The sequence below is a fragment of the Typopeltis vanoorti genome, chromosome 16, assembly GCF_054136105.1.
Source record: "Typopeltis vanoorti isolate ZY-2024b chromosome 16, IOZ_Tvanoo_1.0, whole genome shotgun sequence".
NCBI classification, from domain to species: domain Eukaryota; kingdom Metazoa; phylum Arthropoda; class Arachnida; order Uropygi; family Thelyphonidae; genus Typopeltis; species Typopeltis vanoorti.
In genome coordinates, this window is record NC_143564.1 from 55,188,533 (window position 1) to 55,210,844 (window position 22,312).

Below are 22,312 nucleotides of genomic sequence, written 5' to 3' on the forward strand. Positions count from 1 at the left end.
AAACATGGTTGAATGAAAATCATATCCTAACAGGAATAGAAAAGGAAGAGTACAGTGTTTTTCATGATGAGGACAGAAAGAACAACAAGGGAGGGAAAGTACTGCTAATGATAGAAGGAGAATTATGTCCACATAGGGGAGACATAAAAGGGTGAAATAGTGGCAATGATTATGAGGCAGTGTGGTGCAGGCAGACAGGTAGACATATTTAGTTGGATGTTGCTGTAGGCCAAGGAATGGGGAGAGTGGTGATGACGAAATGCATAAACAAATTGAGGATAATTATTATGGGTGATTTTAATTATGGTGGTATAGATTGGAATGGAGAGATAGCATTTGGAAATAAGGAAAATTAATTTCTTCAGTTCTTGAGAGACAACTATCTCAGGCAGCATGTAAAGGAGGCATGCAAGTATCAAGAGTTTCAGATCTGATAATTTCATCAGAGGATCTAATTGTAAGTGGAATTTTGCACTTTCCTTCATTTGGTGAGAGTGATCACCTGGGTTATGGCTAGCCATATGCAGACTTCTGTGAAGAAAGGATATATATGGGAAGACAAGGCTAGTGATTATGACAAGCTTAGGAGATCTTGGAGCAATAGCATGGAATGAGCAGTTGAGTGGTAAGAAATAAATGCTTCTTGAGAACTACTGATAAAGAAATACATAACAGCATCAATGTATGAATGTATTCTCTGAGTGTCAAAAGGCTGAATAAGCTACATATAAAATGGATGAATGAGGGAAATAAGCATAAAATCTGGAAAAAAGATGTCACTTTACTGGCAGCATAAGAGTATAAAGAATAGACCAACAGAGTTATCAGTTGGTATTGAAAAGAAAAGTGCAGTACAAGCAGAAATTATCCATTCACCCAAAGAAAAAACCTTGAGAGTTTTTTGATATGTGACAAGCAGAAGGAAGAAACTGTTAATGGATGAAAGTGGTAGATTGGTGACTACAGCAAAGGACATATCAAGTTGTTCAGAGAGCAGTTCATCAGGGTATTTCATCCTCAGTATGAAATCAGATGCTCAAATGTAGAAAATGAAATGAGAGATGACATAATGGTGAGTAAGCAAGAAGTATATGAAGAGTTAAGTAAGCTAGATATCAATAAGGCAACAGGACTTCATGACATATCACCACATGTCTTGAGGAAATGTTCCAGCAAAAGTCCCAAAAGAGTGGAAGGAAGTCATTGCTCCACTTCACAAAGATGGTGATAAGACTTAGGCAGAAAATTATAGGCTGATCTGTATATCTGGAGTTATAATTAAGGTATTGGAGAGGTGTGTGAGATATAGGATACAAAATGGCTTGATAATAGTGGTATTCTTTGTGCTTGTCAGCATGGGCATGTTAAAGGGAGGTGATTGTTTACAAACTTGCTATAACAAGGTGTACTATAACAATGTGACAAATGTATTGAACAAAGGAGAAGCATATACAATATACGTAAACTTTTAAAGGCTTTTGATAGATTGCATACCACAAATTGGTTACTAAACTGAAGATGGGATTGAATGATGAAGTAGCAAGTTAGATAGGTGAATGCTATCAGATAGGTATTAGCAAGTTTGTATGGGGAAGTGCTATCTCAAAATTGTGCTGCAATTTTGAGATAGCACTTCCCTATCTAATTGTGCTGCAAAAATTAGTTTTGGGACCATTGTTATTTAATTTGTACATTAATGTAATTGAGGTAGGTTTAACTGATGATATATAACTATTTGCAGATGATGCAAAATTGGGGAGAGTGACGAAGAATCAAGATGTTGTGGCCTTACTGAGGATGAGTGGGCAACAATTTGAAACTGTCAACTGAATGTTGCCAAGCGTAGCATTTTGAAATTTAGTAGGCAACAATCAGATGCAAAGTATATACTCGGCAGAGAAATCTTGGTGGAAGTTAAAGATAAATTAGTAAATAATATGTATGTACAGAAATTAAGTTAAGCAATTCAGTATCTACATAATTAACAAAATTATAGCAAAGGTCATAGCAATACATAAAGTCAAAGACTACAGCAGTACATAAATAGTCAAAGATAAACTAGTAACTAACATGCATGTACAAAAATTGAGTTAAGCACTGCAGTATCTACATATAAATAAAATTACAGTCAAATGTGTTTGGGCGCTAGTGTTGCTAGTGAATGTGGCAGCCATGTTGAGTTGCGCTAGAAAACCTGTTTTTAAATTAAATAGTGTGGCTTTTTTTGTCTCAAATTGTGCTACAGTTGTGCTTCAGTTGGATACAAGTGTCCTTCAGTGGTGTTATTGTTTGAAACTCTGTGGTATATATTGTTTTCGCTGCTGTTTGTTTCACTACTTCAACGTCTAATGATGGCATCCAACAAAAGACATATGACAAGCTCGGAAGGCTTCTATAAGAAAGTCTGGCTTTGCGTTGGATTTTTTGCAATGGATGCATTGCGGAAATTGCTACATTTATGCGGCGAAGAATGTGAAGGATCTGTGGACTGTTTGGCTAAATGAGAAGAATGAGAACGTCGACGTATGTGAGAAGTGTCGGGATAAGCTGGAGTCAGATAAGCAGGAAAAGCAGACGTCATGACCGTAGCAGAAGAACTTCGGCAGGAGTTGCTGAAAATGAAAAGTGACCTTCATCTTCTGCAAGAGGAATTGGAAGTGCTCAGTAAGGAAGTTCTGGAAATTAAAACTGAGTTAAATGTGTTGAATACAGAAATTAGGACTACGGAGATTACTTTAGTTAATGTAACTAGAACAGGATTAAGTATGGGAGAGTCTTTGGTGATTGATGAAGTAATAAATAGTATGGGATTAATTGGGAGTCAACAGAATGAAAGCATAAGAGGTCTAGAAGAACCGATATGTCGTGAGAGTGAAGGAGTAAGTAAAAGAGCGTTGAGTAATGAAACTGGAGGGTCATGCTGAATAGAGTAGAAAATGAGGCTGTGAGTGATGCTTGTTTGGATTTGAATGAAGTTAACGATTGAACGAGTGGTAAAATATATGGTGATTCTATGATTAAGGATATGGAGAGCGGTATGTCTGAAGCGTGCTTGGCTGGTGGAACAATAGAGACAGCGGCTTTAGCAATAAAGAGAGGGCACGATGCACAAAAGATGATAGTTATGGTGGGAACAAATGACCTGAGCGGTAGTATAAATTAGGTAGCAAAAGATTTAATACCATTGCTAGATATTGTGAAGAAGAAAAGTGTCAATGGGAGGATAATGTATGTGTTGCCTCGTTTTGACAATTATGAGTTAAGTAGACGAGCGGTGATAATGAATGACATGATTGCAAAAATGCGCAAAAAAAAGGTCTGGAATTTACTTTGCCTTCCTTTCACTCTCCCTAGGGACTATACCTAGGGAGTGGAAGGAAGGCAAAGTAGATCCTTTGCATAAAGGCAGTTCTAAAACTGCGGTAGTTAATTACAGACCAATCACCATCTCGGGAGTGGTGGTAAAAGTATTGGAAAAGTTGGTTAAAGAGAAAACTCAAGAATGGGGATTAGGATATGATACTCTATAGGGGCCAACATGGTTTTGTTAAAGGTCGATCCTCCCTTAGCAATTTATTAACTTTTTATAATAGAATGACATCTGAGTTGGACAAAGGAAATGGCTACACAGTGGTACTTCTGGATGTTGCTAAGGCTATTGACAGGATAGATACCCCATGGAATACTGTTGCGCAAATTCGAGCAGATGGGGATGGATACAAAACTGGTGACATACATAGGAGAATGGCTCAAGGAGAGATACCAGAAGGTGGTGTATGGAGGAGCAGAGTCCAGGATGAGGCAGGTGACCAGTGGTGTGCCTCAGGGCTCTGTGCTTGGGCCATTGTTGCTTAATTTGTACATAAATGACATAGGAAATGGCCTAAAGGGAGATATTCAGTTGTTTGCCGATGATGCAAAGTTGGGTAGCAAAATAAAAAATCAAGCTGATGTTGAGAGTTTGCACGATGATTTAAATAAGCTGGAGAAATGGGCAAAAGGTTATGGATGTCAGTTCAATGTGGAAAAGTTTAAAGTTATGCATTTTGGGATTAAAAGGTTACCGGCTGTTTACTACAGCGATGGAATTGGTACTCCAAGAGATTGATGAGGCTAGAGACTTAGGGTTATTGGTGGATATGGAGATGAAGTTCAGGGGACATATTGCTAAGGTGTCCAAGATTCCACATAGGATTGCTTGGTTATTGAGGAAGACATTAACATCCAGAGATGAAGAGGTTATTATTCCCCTTTATAAAGCATTGATATTTCCACATTTGGATTACTGTGCTCAGGTCTGGTCATCTGGATTCCTTGGAGATAAGGAAGTTGTGGAGACGGTTCAGAGGAGAGTGACTCAGTTGGTGAGTGATGTAAAAAATGCTTCCTACATTGATAGATTGAGATCTTGTGGATTGCAGAGGTTGGTTGATAGTCAGAGAAGAAGGGATATGATAGAAACATTTAAATTGCTAAAAGGTTTTTATAGAATTGATGCAGGGGTAATGTTTCAGCTGTGTGATAGTGATGGAAGAACAAGAGGTCATCCCTTGAAATTAAGGAAAAGTGTGGTTAACAAGGGTGTGAGAACAACGTTTTTCGCCTGGAGGGTGGTGAATGAGTGGAATGCATTGCCTGTCTCAGTTGTGAGTTCTTCGTCTGTAAATGAATTCAAGGAAAGATAGATGTTGTTTTGATAGTTTGGGTCTTCCGCAACGAGTCTACTGACTCCATGGAGATACCCGTGATGATAATAATAATAATAATAATAATAATAATAATAACAAATTAATTCTTTGTAGATACATGATGTAATCTATCTGAGGCTGAAAATATATATCTGCCTGAGTGTATATGGCTTGGCTAGATGGCTAAAAATTTAATTTTTCTCATGAAAAATTAAATTTCACTTGGATAAAGGATTAAACTAAACTTATTATTATTTTAGCCATTAGTAAATAAGAATGTGTAAGATGACTGTGACCTATGCAGAGCCACCAAGCAAGAGCAACTTCCTCTCTTCACTTTCTGCATCAACCAAAATGCCAATGCTTGATTTAAGGCTTAATGTCATGTAATTCATTTGTCAATGAATACTGCCATTGAGCAGTTAGCTTTGATCGTATAAACTCTGTAGCCTATATATGGTATTGTCAAACAGTACATGCAGTAAGTATGAGCTGATCTAGCAGATGCATCTGCAGTCTGTGGCTGAGAATCCAGCACAAATGAACATTACAATTAAGGGTCTTCATTTTATAGAACAGGTGTAACACCTCACACAGCACTAGATATGGATTGCACGTAGGAAAGGAGATAGCCAGTAAAGAACTCAAAGAGACTGTATAAATTACACAATTTTGGGAGCAGTTTTCTTTTATATGCACAAGTGCGAGCCGAATGGCATGAAACTTTGCTGTATAATTACTGCAATCAGGTGGGATCTATTCGGAGATAGTAATGTCAGGAAACACAGCAGTGCAGTCAACACAGGTATCAGTTCTTGAGTCATGAGTGTAGATGGATAAGAAATCAGTGTCAAAATGGGCTGCTCTGTGCATTAAACAATTGCAGGTAGACAGATGATAGAGTATGAGACTTCTGTAGTTGACAAAGTGAGAGGTTGTATGATGAAGTGCAAACCTGCTATGAAGGGATGCTGTTATGTTTGATGTAGGCAATGTTGTCAACATTCATGCCAAAAGGATGTATGGCAGTCTGACGTGTATGATATTGAGCTTCCCGATGCAAAGAAAAGAAACCAGTCGATGTAGGATGATCTCTGGAAGGGACTTTAGGGCATAATTAAGAGACAACTATTTCCATCTAAGTGACAGGATAGAGCTGGTTCATTTGCTTCAATATAAATACTTTGAATGGGTGTTCAGGCAGTTGAAAGATAATGTTATCATGATCGATTTTATTTAACTCAGCACTCGGTGGTAAATACATTGAACATACTATAATAAGAAATCCCAAGTATAGGCAAATTGCTATTGCTTCGAGAGTATTAAGCAGGACATGATGGAAAGGAGTATGACTGTCAACTAAGATAGCTACTCCTACATGAGCAGGACCACCTTCAGTTAAGGTAGGGTCCTCATTGGTTATCAAGTATGTTTCCCGTAGACAGAAACAGAAAAGTTTTGTGTTTCTGCAAAAAAGTCTTGATCTCATCCATATTCTGACAAAACCCACAACAGTTCCATTGTAAACATTTTCCTATTGTTTGGGATTTATAGACCAGTATGGTTTTTGGGAAGATGAGGACTTACCTTTGTCAGGTTTATATTGTTTTGGGGAAGTATGGACAACCAGTGGCCATCTCTTCATTCAGGTAAAATATTCAATATATCTTTCAGTAGATACCAACATATCCATTTTTTTCAAGAAGGTGTCTCGTGGTTTATCTTTGCCATAATTTAGAGGGATAGGGCAGGTTCAGAGTTTAGAGATGCAAGAGGAAAGTGTGTTCCAAATACTGAATACTCTGTATGTCAATAAAGCTGTGGGACTGGATGCTATTTCATCATGGGATTTAAGAGAACATGCTAAAGAACTAAAGCTCCGTTGACCTGGCTTTTCAGTGAAAGTCTGGCTACGGGAAAGGTGCCCAAAGAATGGAAGGAAGGTAAAATTGTGTCATTGCATAAGAGCAGTAGCAGACTGGAAGAGTCTAATTATAGACCAGTTTGTGTATGTCATCAGTAGTTGTTAAGGTCTTGGAGAAATTAGTGAGGGACCATATACAGCATTGGGCAGATGAGGGTAATGTTATCTGAGAATCAACATGGATTTGTTAAGGGGGCACTCTTATTTAGTAATATGATTGCCTTTTATAATAAAGTCACAAGAGCAGTTGATGAGGGAAAGGCATATACTGTCATATTTTTGGATTTTGCAAAGCCATTTGACAGGGTGCCACGTGATAAGCTGATATTTAAGTTGCAGCAGATAGGTTTAGATGTAGGGTTAGTCAACTGGATTCATATTTGGCTGTCTGATAGGTATCAGACAGTTTTGTGTGGTGGGGCAATATCAAGAAGGCAGAAGGTTACAAATGGGGTTCTACAGGGCTCAGTACTGGCATTGTTTAACCTTTATATCAATGACATTGTCAATGGATTGCAAGGGGATATTCAGTTGTTTTGCAGGTGATGTCAAGCAGGAAAGGGTTATTAATAATAGTGCAGATGTGGCAGCCCTGCAAGAGGATTTGAATAAACTAGACAGATGGGCAAATGAATGGGCATATTAGTTGAATGCAGCAAAATGTAAAGTCTTGAAGTTTGGGATACATCGATGGGAGTTTGCATACTTGATTGGAGGAAGTAGGGGAGACAAAAGATCTGGGGGTGATGATTGATAGAAAACTTAAATTCAGGGAGCACATCTGCTCTCCAGCCAAAAGGCTGCAGGTTCGAATCCTGCTGTGGGCATGGATGTTTGTGATTGTCTGTGAAAATTCTAGTGGTGGTGGTCGGCGATAGATGGCGTTGGTGTAGATGATGAACGCAGTTGTAGTTAGTGGATTGAGTGGTGAAGACAGAGAGGTTCGGAGTAGGTGCCCTCCCTCGATGAGTCTTTGGACTCCCTATAGAGGTGCTGCGTAACAACAACAAAAACTTATACCACTCAAAAGGAATTGCAGCTATCTTGGAATGTGAAAACTGATGCATATTTGTTGGCCAGGTTGGCTGAGTGGTTAATGTATCCACTCTCCAGCCAAAAGGCTGTGGATTCAAATCCTACTGTGGGCATGGATGTTTGTGATTGTCTGTGAAAATACTAGTAGTGGTGGTGGTGTTGAGCAGTTGATGGTGTTGGTGTAGATGATTGTTGTAGATGGTGGATACAGAGAGTTGTAGAGTAGGTGGCCAACTCTGATAAGTCTTTGGACTCCCTAGAGATGTCACATAACAATAATAATAATAATAATAATGTACTGACTGAAGACTACAAAGAATTCCAGATAAAATGCAAGTGGTAAAATGAGTAAATGAACTTAACACTAAGCACCAGTGAACTAGTAGGAAGCATTACTTACTGGAAGTCCTGGTTCACCCCTTGTTCCTTGTGGACCAGGTACACCTATAGGGCCCTAAAATTTTAACAGAAAAATATTTTAGCATACCACATGAAAAATATATAAAACAACTTTGATCTGTTTTTACAGTTATATAATTATATGCTTGAAATACGTTTATTGCTATAAATATGGTGTTTCAACCTTAAGAATCAATTTATGGCCAGTTTTTAGGTATATTTACATAACAGTGAGTAATAGAGTACCCATTTCAGTCATCAAATCAGCAGTGCATGGATGCCAAGGTGGTGCAGAAAATATTCCACATGGATGCTGGCCTGTCAAGAATCAATTACATTATATAACTACTTCAGACTAAACTACAGTGAATCTTCTTTAGAAACAGTTTATTCCACCTGATCCTAAAGATATCCAACTGATATCTCATGAATGAGCAGAGCAAAGATATTCTTTCACACCTGGAAACACATTGATCCCCCATCAAAAAACCCGTGCTGAAAAAAGTCTAATTTTCTCCTTTTTTAAATGTTAAATTTCAAGGGCTAGGAGTATTAATTGCAAGAACAATATCTCCAAAAAAATGAACTTGGGCATATCAACTTATGTTAATTATAATTTAAGCTATATAATGGAATGAATTTTCAACAAACAATAGCAAACATCATGAATAATACAAAATTTCTGAATTCTAAAACTGATGAAAAAGTTATGTGAAGAACAAATACTTAAAGAGGAACTTGTTAAGTTCCAAAACATTTCTTAGGATGTTAATTACTCTTTTTATTTTATAATATTATCATTAATTACAATTATATTATTTAATAACTAATTGATTATATTATTAATTAATTATAGATGTCCCTGCTCCTTTTTAACGTCTAAACTGAATAGATGATTGGGGAGGCCTTGGAAGATCTGAAGGATGGAATAAAGATAAATGGACATCTGATAAATAATATAAGATATGCAGATGATATTGAACTTATTGAGTGAAACAGAGGAAGGTTTGCAAAGAATTTTGAATAGACTGAACAGGGTTGGAAATGAGAGATATAAAATGAAAATAAATGTTCAGAAGACAAAAGTGATGAAGATTTCAAGGAAAGGAAATGATGGGAGGAAACACTTTCAATGGACAAAGAATAGAAAATGTAAAAAATTTTGAATACCTCGGAGGTTCGATAACAGATAGCAATAGATCTAATTATGAAATTAAGAACAGAATTAAAAAAGCAAAAGCAGCATTTTTCCAAATATACCACATATTAGGAAACAGAAATCTGAACAAACAGTTAAAAGTAAGAATCCTCAAGACAATGATCTGGAGCGTGGGGACAAATGGATGTGAGTCCAGGATGATCAATAAGGAGACGAGTGATCAATTGAATGCATTTGAAATGTAGTGCTTGAGAAAAATGGATCGTATCAGCTGGACTGAAACAGTGAGAAATGAAGAGGTTCTTAAAAGATTCAATATGAAAAGAGACTATATGGCTAGTATACAAAGAAGAAAAATAGCGTTTGCAGGACATTTGATGAGGGTTCTTCTGAAGAGCTTCCCAGAATAGTATTGCAGGGGATGGTGGAGGGAAGGAGAGAACGACCCCGACTGCAATGGAAAGACAACATCAAAGTCTGGACGGCAAGCGTCTTACAGAAGAAAGAGAGAGAGAGGCATGTAAGCAGACTGTTCATCAGCTGGAACCCTCTTAAAAGAAGAGGCCACAGTAGATTAGATATTATTATTAATGACAATAATAATTATTATCCTTAATAATAACACTCCATGGAGCCAGTAGACTGATTGAGAAAGATCTAAACATTATGCTAAGAACAGTCATTCATGCAATATCTATCATAATTCACTTTGAAGTCATTCACTAACATATCACCCTGCAACAGACTGGCAATCTATTCCACTCATTCACCACTCTCAAAGCAAAAAAAAAATCTCATCCTCACACCTCTGGTAAAAACACTCTTGCTTAATTTCCAAGGATGGCCTCTTGTTCTTCCACAACCAGAGATGTTCCGAAAACTTTCATCTGTAATAATTTTGTAAAAATTTTTCAGTAATTTGTGTCTTGATCATATCACCCATTTCTGACTATCAGATAATTTCTGTAACCTACAAATCTTCAACTTATCCTCATAAGCATTCCATAAACTGCCACCATCTTGGTCACATATTTCTGCACCTGTCTATCTTCTTAATCCCTAAGAAACCAAGGTGACCAGATCTCAGCACAATAGTGCAGATGCGATCTTATCAAGACTTTAAAGAGGTATAATAACTTGCTTATATCTGCTCATCAGAGTGTGCTTTAGAAACCAAGTAATCTGATGAGTTATTTTAGTTTTGCAATATGCCCTCTAAACTACAACTCCCAAATCCCTGGCTTTATTAATTTTTTGGAGTAAATTCAAAAATATGGTACACAGTTGGTAATCTTTTCAGCACAATATGCATAACCTTACATAACATAACAATGTTAAGAGCTGGTAAATTAGAGAACTTGAAGAAAGAAATGGAGATAATAAATTGGAATACCATTATCATGTATGTCACATTATAATGATAATGAAACTGTTTTGGATATAACATATAATGTTAACAGCATATTAATTCAGTATTCAATATAGCTTCTTTATATACCAATAAAAAAACTGACATTATATATAGTTTTGTTACTGAAAATCCTATTGGAAGTCAAATTAGTACACAGCTATTGAAACTAAGAGGGTAATGTTATCTGTGAGAGTCAACATGGATTTGTGAAAGGGCGCTTTTGTTTTAGCAATATGCTAGCCTTTTATAATAAAGTTACACGAACATTAGATGAGGGAAAGGCATATACTGCAATTTTCTTAGACTTAGCAAAGGCATTTGACAGGGTGCCATATGATAAGCTGATATTTAAGTTGCAGCATATGGGTCTGGATGTCAGATTGGTCAACTGGATTCAGGATTGGTGGTCTGATAGGTATCAGAGAGTTGTGTATGGTGGAGCAGTTTCAAGGAGGCAGAGGGTTACAAGTGGGGTCCCACAGGGCTCAGTACTAGGACCTATATTGTTTAACCTTTATATCAATGACATTGGCAGTGGATTGCAAGGGGATATTCAGTTGTTTTTTGCAGATGATGCGAAGCTAGGAAGGATTATTAGTAATAGTGCAGATGTGGTAGCCCTGCAAGAGGATTTGAATAAGCTAGACAGATGGGCATATGAATGGGGGTACCAGTTTAATGCAGCAAAATGTAAGGTCTTGAGGTTTGGGAAACATCGATGGGATGCAGCATACTCTATGGGAGGAGTTATGCTGGAGGAAGTAGAGGAGACAAGAGATCTGGGGTTGATGGTTGATAGAAACCTGAAATTTAGGGAACATATTGCAAAGGTGGTGAAGGTAACACAGAGGATTGCTGCAATTATGAGAAGGACACTGACCTGCAGAGATAAGAGGGTTATCATTCCGTTGTATAAGTCTCTGATCAGACCACACTTGGACTATTGTTCTCAGATTTGGTCTCCAGGATTTGAAGGGGATAAATTAACTGTGGAAAGGATACAAAGACGGATGACAAAGATGGTTTCAGGACTGTACAAGGATAGTTACGAGGATCGGCTGAGGGAATGTGGACTGCAGAGTTTGGTGGATAAAAGAAGGAGAGGTGATATGATTGAGACTTTTAAACTGTTGAGAGGTGGTTACAGGGTTGACACTGCGGAGTTCTTTCGCTTGGTTGAACAGCAGGAAGGAGTGATGACAAGAGGCCATCCCTGGAAGTTACGAAAGGAAACTGTGAGCAAGAGGGTGAGGAGTGGTTTCTTTGCATGGAGGGTGGTTGAACCGTGGAATGCATTGCCTGATGGAGTGGTGAGAGCGAGAACGGTCAGTGAGTTTAAGGAGTGGGATGATAGACTTTGTGTTTCTTAGGGGGGGATCTCCCCTCGATGAGTCTTGACAGACTTTATGTTCTTAGGAAGGACCTCCCACGATGAGTCTTTCGACTCTATGGAGGCCTGAATAATAATAATAATAATTTTCTATTAAAGGATCTAACATTTACTCAATAAAAATTAACAGATCAACTGAACTGACTGATTGATTTGAATATTATTATTATTATTATTACACCCTCCATGGAGTCAACAGACTCATCATGGGATGTTCATTCAACTCACAACATATTTATCATATACGAGAGTGGTCTGAAAAATCTCGGCCTCGACCATAGATGGTAACACTATCAGCAAGAATTTTTTTTTTTTTTTTTGTCTAAGTTGTTACATCTGTATCCTCAAAGGGATCAACTCTAGTGAGCACGGGAATGACAAACCCGAGGTACCTGATGGTGGACCATGCCTTACTTCGTGTAATGTACGTCTGTTATATTATCTGTAGACTGATTCCTATCTTCTTTCTTTCCTTCCCCCCAATGCTATTAGAGTAATTTGAGGGCTAGGGGTGAATCTTTTCTATTTACTTTATTTTCTACCTTTAGTAGTGAGAGGAGTAGCCTATTTTAAGCAGTGGGAGTCTGCTGCTCTCCCAGGTTTGAAACCATACCATAACGGTTTCCTGAGGAAGACAACGGGAAACCACCTCAGTATTATTTCCAAGAAATATGGTGAACTCGGCAAATTTAGTTTCCACAACTGGCAAAAATGGGGTCTATCGGCAAACGATGGATGTCATACCCGGCAGAAGAAGAAATGAGGCTCCTCAGGTCGTCAATCTACGAAATCCTCAAATGGAATGAGGATGAGATCCCAAGTATTGAGGAAAATGGGAAGAAAATAAGACATCCAAGAGAGAATGAGATAGAAACTATACATGTTGCAACTTGAAATGTAAGAACAATGTTAAGAGCTGGTAAATTAGAGAACTTGAAGAAAGAAATGGAGAGGAATAAATTGGATGTGGTTGGTCTAAGTGAAGTCAGAATATATAGGAGATTTTGAAAGTGATGGTTATAGAATTATATATTCCTGTAGAACACGGGGGGGGGGGATGGAGTAGCATTTGTTTTGAATGAAAAGATTAAAAATTCAGTAGAAAAAATAATATATAAAAGTGACAGGGTGATTATGATTAAACTGAAAGCAAAGCCTGTGGACATAATGATTATATAGATATATTTGCCCACAAGTGACCATGATGAAATTGAAGTAGAAGAGATATATAATCAAATAGAAGAGATAATGTAAGAAGACAGAAAGAACTAAAAGGTGTATCATCTGGATGGGAGACTGGAATGCGGTGGTAGGTGAAAAGGTAGAGAAGGGAATAACAAGAAGTATGGCCTTGGAAAAAGGAATGAGAGAGGTGAAAGACTTATAGAGTTTTGTAAAAGACACAAACTAATCATTGGTAATACTTGGTTTAAACTTCCAAAGAGAAGAAGATATACATGGAAAATGCCAGGTGATATTTGCAAGAAGACTTGAATAAATTGAGTGATTGGGCAAGCAAATGGGGATGTGAGTTCAATGTTGCAAAATGTAAGGTTTTAAAATTTGGAAAACAAAGATGGGATGCAGAATTTATGCTTGGTGAGAATATATTGTTGGAAGTAGAGGAAATTAGAGATCTGGGAGTGATAGTGGATAAGGATCTAAAATTTAGGGGACACATCGCCAAAATTGTGAAGACAACACAAAGACTTCTGGGAATGATGAGGAGGAAACTGACGTGTAGAAGTAGGGAGATTCTTGTTCCATTGTATAAGGCTTTGATTAGGCCACACATGGACTATTGTGCCCAGATTTGGTCACCTGGTTTTCAGAAGGATGAAGAGATGTTGGAAAGGGTCCAAAGGCATCTGACTAAGGTAGTTTCTGACCTCTGGAATGTCGAGTATGAGGAAAGATTGAAAAGATGTAATTAGCAGAGTCTAGTGGAGAGAAGGAAGAGGGGAGATATTATAGAGACCTACAAGTTGGTAAGGGGTTGTTATAGGATCAATGGTGGAGAAGTTCTACAGAGAATAGTGGGAGATCAGGGGAGAACCAGAGGTCATTCCTGGAAACTGTATAAAGAGGGTGTGAGTAGGGGAGTGAGAGGCAGGTTTTTTTTCGTGCAGAGTTGTGAATGATTGGAATGCCTTGCCTGAGAGTGTGGTGTCTGCAAGGAGTTTGAATGTGTTTAAGACCCGGTATGATGAGATGTGTGTGAGATAAAAGGACCTCCTAGATGAGTCTTTGACTCCATGAGGTCTTGTTTAATAATAATAATAATAATAATAATAATAATAATAATAATATATCGAAAGATACCAGATTGATTATATGTTAATACAAAACAGGTACAGAAACAGTGTAAAAAGGATATCAACATATCCAGGAGCTGATATTGACTCAGACCATAATTTGCTTGTTATGGAATTAAGAATATGAGAAAATAAACAAAGGTAAAAGCAAGAAAAGGTGGAACCTAGAAAAACTCAAAGGAGATGCAGGTAGGAAATTCAGAGAAGAATTGGAAAATAAAATAAGGAACAAAGATAATATATCTGAAGAAACTATGGATGTTAATGCAAAATGGAATCAACTGAAAAACTTGATATGTGAAACAGCTGCTGAAGAGATAGGTTTTGTGGAAGGGAAAAGAATTAAAAAGCCATGGATTACAAATGAAATGATAAGAAAAATGGAAGAAAGAAGAAGATGGAAAAATGTAAACACTGAAGAGGGAAGAAGAAAATACGAAGTATTAAATAATGAACTGAGAAGAGAAACTGATAAAGCAAGAGAGGAATGGTTAAAAACAGAATGTAAAGAAATTGAAGAAATGGAAAAAGGGGGGGGGATATGATAAAATGTTTGAAAAAGCAAAAGAAATTACAAATATTAAAAAAAAAAGCATGAGAAATCTGCCATTAGAAGATAAGCAAGGAAAACTGATTTATGATATTGAAATACAGCGTGAAAGATATACATTGAATTTCTCAACAGAAGAAAGAGGTCCTGAAATACTAAAGACAGAAGTACAAACAGCAATTAAAGAATTAAAAAGTGGAAAGATGGAAGGAGTGGATGGAATACCTACTGAAATCCTAAAATAACTGGAGAACAAAGGAATAACAGAAACATGGAAACTCTGCAACCTCATTTACAAAACAGGAGTATGGCCTAAAGATTTCACAGAGAGTATTCTTATACCAACTGAAAAGAAAAGCAATCCTGCTAAGTGGAGTGACTACAGAACTATAAGCATATTCTCACATGCCTCCAAAGTACTGCTACGAATATTAAATCAAAGATTGTATAATAGAGTGGAGTATTTTCTGGGGGGGGGGGGGGGTGATCGATTTGGATTTAGAAAAGACAGAGGAACCAGAGATGCAATTGGAGTAATGAGGACAATATGCGAAACGAATATAGAAGTAAATAAAGAAATTTATATTTGTTTCATCGACCTTGAAAAAACATTTGACATGGTGAAATGGGAAAATCTGATGGAAATATTACGCAAAATAGGTTTAGACTGGAGAGACCGAAGGTTAATAGCTGAATTATATATGAACCAGACGGCCATAATAAAGACAAAAGTAGGAAAAACTAAAAAATGTGTGATTGGCAGAGGTGTAAGACAGGGATGCTACCTGTCACCAACGCTCTTCAATATATTTGCAGAAGAAATGATAAAAGAAGCATTTTATGAAGTGGAAAGAGGAATCACTAGTGGAGGAAGAACAATACAAAATATTAGATTTGCAGATGATCAAGCAATATTAGCTAATACCGAAGATGAACTACAGCACCTAATGCAAAAATTTGAAAATATATGCTAGAAATATGGTATGAAAATTAATGCAAAGAAAACAAAAGTGATGAGAGTCTCCAGGAAACCAGGAAGTATCAAGGTGATGATGAATGGAGAAAGTGTAGAGCAAGTGAGACAATACAAATACCTTGGTAGTATAATAAAAGAAACTGGAAAATTTGACATGGAAATAAAAGAAAGAATTAACAAATGAAAATATGCCTTTTATAGCAAGAAAAATTTGTTTATTAATAAAATGAATAAAAATCTAAAGAAAAGGCTAGTTAAGTGCTATATCTGGAGTATGACCTTATATGGGTCAGAAACATGGACAATTAGGAAGAAAGAAGCTAAAATGTTGGAAGCATTTGAAATGTGGTTAAGGAGAAGAATGGAGAAAATAAAGTGGACCGAAAAAATCACCAATGAAGAAGTATTACAAAGAGTTGAAGAAGAAAGGAATTTACTAAAGACCATAAGAAGAAGAAGAAAGCATAACTGGATGGGACATGCATTAAGAGGAGACAGCCTACTGAAAAGACTGATAGAAGGGAAAATTAAAGGAAAGTGACCAAGAGGAAGACGACGACTAATGATGCTTGATGATATAATGGGAACAAGAAGATATCAGGAAATGAAGAAGGAAGCAAGAGACAGAGGAAATTGGGGGAAGAGAATCTGCTGAGTTATACCATTGGACCTGTCAATAGACAGAACACTAATGATGATGATGATGATGACATCTGTAGTAAGCATTCATGTGAAATTGCAAGTCATTCTATCAAGTAGTTTGTTTTATACAGGTGTTTGAAGCAAAAGTGTTGCCTGTATCCATTGAAATGGATAAAATTGAGTATCATGCAGTTATAAAATTCTTTGTAAAAGAAAGTTTAATGCCAAAAAGAATTCATTCGAAGTTCATAAAAGTTTATGGGAACTCACTCTTCTCCTTCATTTTCAACAATTAAGAAATGGGCTGCCAAGTTTAAACGTGGCCGTACCAGCCTTGAAGATGATCTACGTGAAGGACATCCAAAAAATGCAACGACATCAGAAAACATTGATCAAGTGAATGATATGGTATTGGATGACCAGTCATGAAATTGCTGAGACTATAGGCATTTCAAAAGAATTTGTAGGATATATTTTGCATGAAGAAATGTAAATGAAAAAGCTTTGCACAAGATGGGTGCTGCGTTTGCTCACAGCAGATCAAAAATGCACTAGAATGAAAATCTCTGAACAGTGCTACGAGCATTTTAACAAGAATAAAACTGATTTTGTGTGTCGATTTATTACTATGAATGAGACCTGGATTCACCATTACACACCAGAATCCAAACATCAGTCAAAACAGTGGATAGAAGCCAGTTGTTCAGCACCAAAGAAGACAAAGTCATGTCATCAGTGTTTTGGGATGCTAAAGTTTGTTTATTGATTATCTTGAACAGGGTAAAATAATAACCGGGGAGTATTATTCCTATCATTTAACCAGACTAGATGAAAAATTTGTGAAAAAAGACCCGGTTTGCAGTTGAAAAAAATCATCTTTCATCAGAACAATGCACCTGCCCACAAAGGTGTTTTGGTAATGGGAAAATTAAGGGATCTGCACTATGAATTGTTGGAACATCCACCTTATTCCCCAGACTGGGCTCCTTCTGACTTCTATCTCTTCCCTAAACTAAAACGCTTCCTCGCTGGTCAGCGTTTTTCTTCAAATCAAGAGGTGATTACAGCTGTAGAGGGGTATTTTGCAGATCTTACTGATAATCACTACAGGGACAGGATAATGGCACTGGAGCATCGCTGGAATAAATGTATTAGTCTTAAGGGAGATTATGTTGAAAAATAAAAATAATTTTTAAATTATAAATTCATTTTGTCATTGTTAGGCCTATAACTTTTCAGCCCACCCTCGTAGAATCTTAAAATCCTTAACATTCCATGAATTAACATCACGTTCTGATAATTCATTCCATTCACTGACAATTCTCCATGTAAAAAATTTGCTCCTCACACCCTTCTTCACCCTACTTTTACACAGCTTCCAGAAATGACCTCTGGTTCTTCCCCTCTCACCTTCTACTCTTTTCATTATCCCCTGTGGATTAATCTGATAAAAGTCTCTCACTAACTTAAATGTCTCTATCATATCATCTCTATTCCTCCTATCCACCAAACTCTGCAATCAATATTTCTTCAACCTCTCATGATAGCCAGCATTCCAAAGTCCCCATATTCCTTTCTTTTAGTGTTGCATGGTGATCAGCATTCATTTTAAAAAGTATGGACTTTACAACAGTGTTATAAATAACTCTTTTAATTTCCCGACGTTTTGATTTTCATATTAAGATCATCATCATCTGGAGCATATAGAAATATACAGGACAAGCTGAGCTACATTACATAGAGTAAGCTATAGAAACAATGATTTGATCACAGGTTTATTCTACTGGCATGACCTCTAGTGAAAAAAAAAACATTACAAATTAATTATTTATTTAGAAACTACAAGCTAAATTCTAGCATGTTTGCTCATGATAACATGAGCAAACATTCTTTCTTATAGATGGTTTTCATCAGAACAATGATGTCCTATTTTTAGTATTACAATTGTTATTTTTGATTTAGGATCCTGGATTATCTACAGTCCTGTTTATAGTTACTCTTAGAGAGGAAGGTTCCATGGGTTGAATATGTGCCTTCCATATGTTTGGGATTTTTAGACCATCATCATCACTGTTCAGATTGGGATGGTTGATAATAATCTCACAGGCTCCCTTAAGTTTGCATTCATACCATGTTTTGGTGTGATGTAAACAACTGATGCTTTTCCAGTTAATTCTATGTAAGGTGTTCAGGGCATGATCAGAAAGATCTTCACCAAGTTATTATATTTAATGTGTCATTTATGTTCTTTTTGTCTGATAGGAATTGTGCATCCTGTTTCCCATATATATGGTATATTACAGGTGCAATAAATACAGTATACTCCAGGGTGGGCCAGCAGAGAAAGTGGGTCTTTGGATGAGTTGAGTAAGCTTTTTAATTTTGCAGGAAGTTTAAAGGTGGCTTTGAGTTTTATTGAGGTCTTGTAGAGAATTTTGTTAATAGTGTTTAGGCTGTAACCATTTTTTAGAAAGGTATTGCTGATAACTTTATATTCGTCTTTCAGTGCATGTTCATTGGAGATTAATATGATTAATATGAAGATCAAAACATCAGGAAATTAAAAGAGTTATTTATAACACGGTTATAAAGTCCATAATTTCTAAAGTGAAAGTCCCCATATTGTTTAGTCACTCATCTCTGGACCCTCTCCAATGTCTCCACATCACATTGAAAAACAGGTGACCAGATCTGAGCACAATAGTCCAAGTGGGGTCTGACAACTGTCTTATACAGTGGCACAACTGCTTCCTCATCCTTACATGTTAGAATACTTCTTATTATAGCAGCACTACAATGTGCAGCCTTTGCAACATTAGCAATATGCCCTCTAAACTCACACCCCTCTTCACTACACACTTACATAACTTCCAGTGATGACCTCTGATTTTACCCCTCTCACCTTCTATTCTTTTTATAATCTCATCTGGATTAATCTGATAAAATCTTCTCACTTACTTAAATGTCTCTATCATATCACCTCTTTTGCTCCTATCCACCAAACTGTGCAATCCACATTTTTTCAACCTGTCTCCATAGCCAGCAGTCCAAAGTCCTGATATCATCTTAGTCATTCGCCTCTGGACCCTCTCAAATGTCTCCACATCACATTGAAATCCAGGTGCCCAGATTTGAGTCCAAGACAATAGTCCAAGTGTGGTCTAAGCAGTCCTTTTTACAGTGGCACAACCACTTCCTCATCCTTACATGTTAGAGTACTTCTTATTATAGCAGCACTACAATGTGCAGCCTTTGCAACATTAGCAGTATACCCTCTAAACTCCAGTCTACTGTGAACCATCACTCCCAAATCTCTAATCTCATTCACTTCCTGCAGTATGGCACCATCAATATAGTACACAGCCTTATATTTCTGCACTCCAAAAAAAGCAACAACTTGCACTTATTGATATTAAAATCACAACCCCACTCTTTTGTCCAAGTAAAAAGTCTATAATGAGCCTGTTAATTACATTTTATCATATTAAAAACTAAAGGCTGTATTGTTTGATTAGCAAATATAAAACATCCTCATCAAACATAGAAAAATTATCACAAAAAAACAAAAGTTAAAACTGAGAGATCAGTGTACAGTTTGCGCTAAAATAAAGACAAAGTTTATTTTTCAGAAAGGTGGTTATCTTATAAACTTCTTAGCTGAAAATTAGATCCATTTTAGATGGACCTCTCAGCCTATCAATATTACAGTCCATGCATCCCTCTACTAAAATGACTTGTGAAGGAGGACTTGGGGAACAATCAAGTAATAAATTTATAAAAAAAAAAAACACAATACTGCAAACAGCGAAATGAAAAACACTGCCCAAGGACATATAACAAATAAGCCATTACTATATAATCTCGAGACTATTAAGGATTCCAATTTTAAAAAGAGTAAGAATTTATTCAAACAGTATAGAAGAAACTGCAAGAATTACCTCTTCAAATTAAAAATGCAGCTATTAGCATGAAATCTAATAATAACTAATAATAATCTAATAATAATAATAATTTGCTTTGATACTTGTTTGAAGTACATAAATTCAACCAAAAACTGAATTTCAGTGGGCTTCATTTCCTTAATTTGAGTGATGCATACCTGTTGGACATGTTAGATAAGGTCCCCCGAAATATTATTATCATCATCATCACATCTTCTATGGAGTCAGCACATTCATCATGGGAGATTGATTAAACTGACATCATATTTATCATAGTAAATCTTTAATACTCCCAGCATTAAAATATATTTGGATAATGTGTTATATTCACCGACAATTCTCCATGTGAAAAATTCTACTCCTCAGATCCCTTTTCATCACACTCTTACACAACTTCCAGAGATGGCTCTAGTTCTAGTTGTTCTTCCCCTCACCTTCTACTGTTTTTACCAAGGTGGTTTGAAAAGTTCTTGACCTAACAATGAAAAAAATGAATTTATAATTTCAAAATTACTTTTATTTTTTGACATAATCACCCTTAAGACTAATACATTTATTCCAGCAATGCTCCAGTATCATTATCCCGTCCCTGTAATGGTTCTCAGTAAGATCTGCAAAATACCCCTCTACGGCTGTAATCACCTCATAATTTGAAGAAAAACGCTGACCAGCAAGGAAGAGTTTTAGTTCTGGGAAGAGACAGAAGTCACATGGAGCCAAATCTGGGGAATAGGGTGGATGTTCCAACAATTCATAGTGCAGATCCTTTAATTTTTCCATTGCCAAAACATCTTTGTGGGCAGATGCATTGTCCTGATGAAAGATGATTTTTTTCTTCTGCAAACTAGGCCGTTTCTCACAAATTTTTTTGTATAGTCTGCTTTAAAAGATCAGAATAATATTCCCCGGTTATTGTTTTACCTTTTTCAAGATAATTAATAAACAAAATGCCTTTAGCATCCCAAAACACTGATGCCATTACCTTTCCTGCTGATGGAACCAACTTTGTTTTCTTTGGTACTAACAACCAGCTTCTGTCCACTGTTTTGACTGCTGTTTGGATTTTGGTGTGTAATGGGGAATCCAAGTCAAATCCATAGTAATAAATAAATGCAAAAAATAAGTTTTATTCTTGTTAAAATGCTCCAAGAACTGTTCAGAGATTTTCATGGAAGAGCGTTTTTTAACTGGTGTGAGCATCTTGAACAAAGCATTTTCATTTGTGCAAGATGAAAAAGGTCATATCAGCCTTTTTCTTCAAGTCTGGTATGGCCACGTTTAAACTCGGCAGCCCATTTCTTAATTGTCGAAAATGACGGAGAAGAGTGCCCATAAACTTTTATGAACTTCGAATGAATTTTTTTTGGCGTTAAACCTTCTTTTACGAAGAATTTTTTAACCGCATGATACTCAATTTCATCCATTTCAAGGGATACAGACAACACGTTTGCTTCAGACAGCTGTATAAAACAAACTACTTAATAGAATGACTTGCAATTTCACATGGATGCTTACGACAGATGTACCAACTTAGAAAAAAAAAAAAACTTGCTAATAGTGTTGCCATCTATGGTCAAGGCTAAGAACTTTTCAGACCACCTTCGTACAATCCCCTGTATTAATCCAATAAAATTCCCTCACAAACTTAAACATCTTAATCATATCATCCTTTTCCTCCTATCACTAAACACTGTAATGTACATTCCTTAGTTACCTATCTCTGAACCTTCTCCAATGTTTCCACATCACAATTAAAACTAAGTGAATATACATGACCAAAATAGTCCAAGTGGAGTCTGACTAGTGCTCTATATAGTGTCACAACCACCTCCTTATCCCTACATGTCAGAGCACGTCTTATCATAGTAGCAACCCAATGTGC

The 22,312-nt window shown here is 36.7% G+C and overlaps 1 protein-coding gene across 1 annotated transcript in view; it reads right to left on the reverse strand.

The window, feature by feature from the left end:
- Window positions 1–22,312, reverse strand: part of LOC150098029 (uncharacterized) — a 995,665-nt gene that overhangs the window by 570,460 nt on the left and 402,893 nt on the right. Inside the window, exon 21 of the mRNA XM_090406661.1 lies at window positions 8,048–8,101. Coding sequence (XP_090262787.1) covers window positions 8,048–8,101 — 54 coding nt within the window. The remainder of the gene's footprint in view (window positions 1–8,047; window positions 8,102–22,312) is intronic.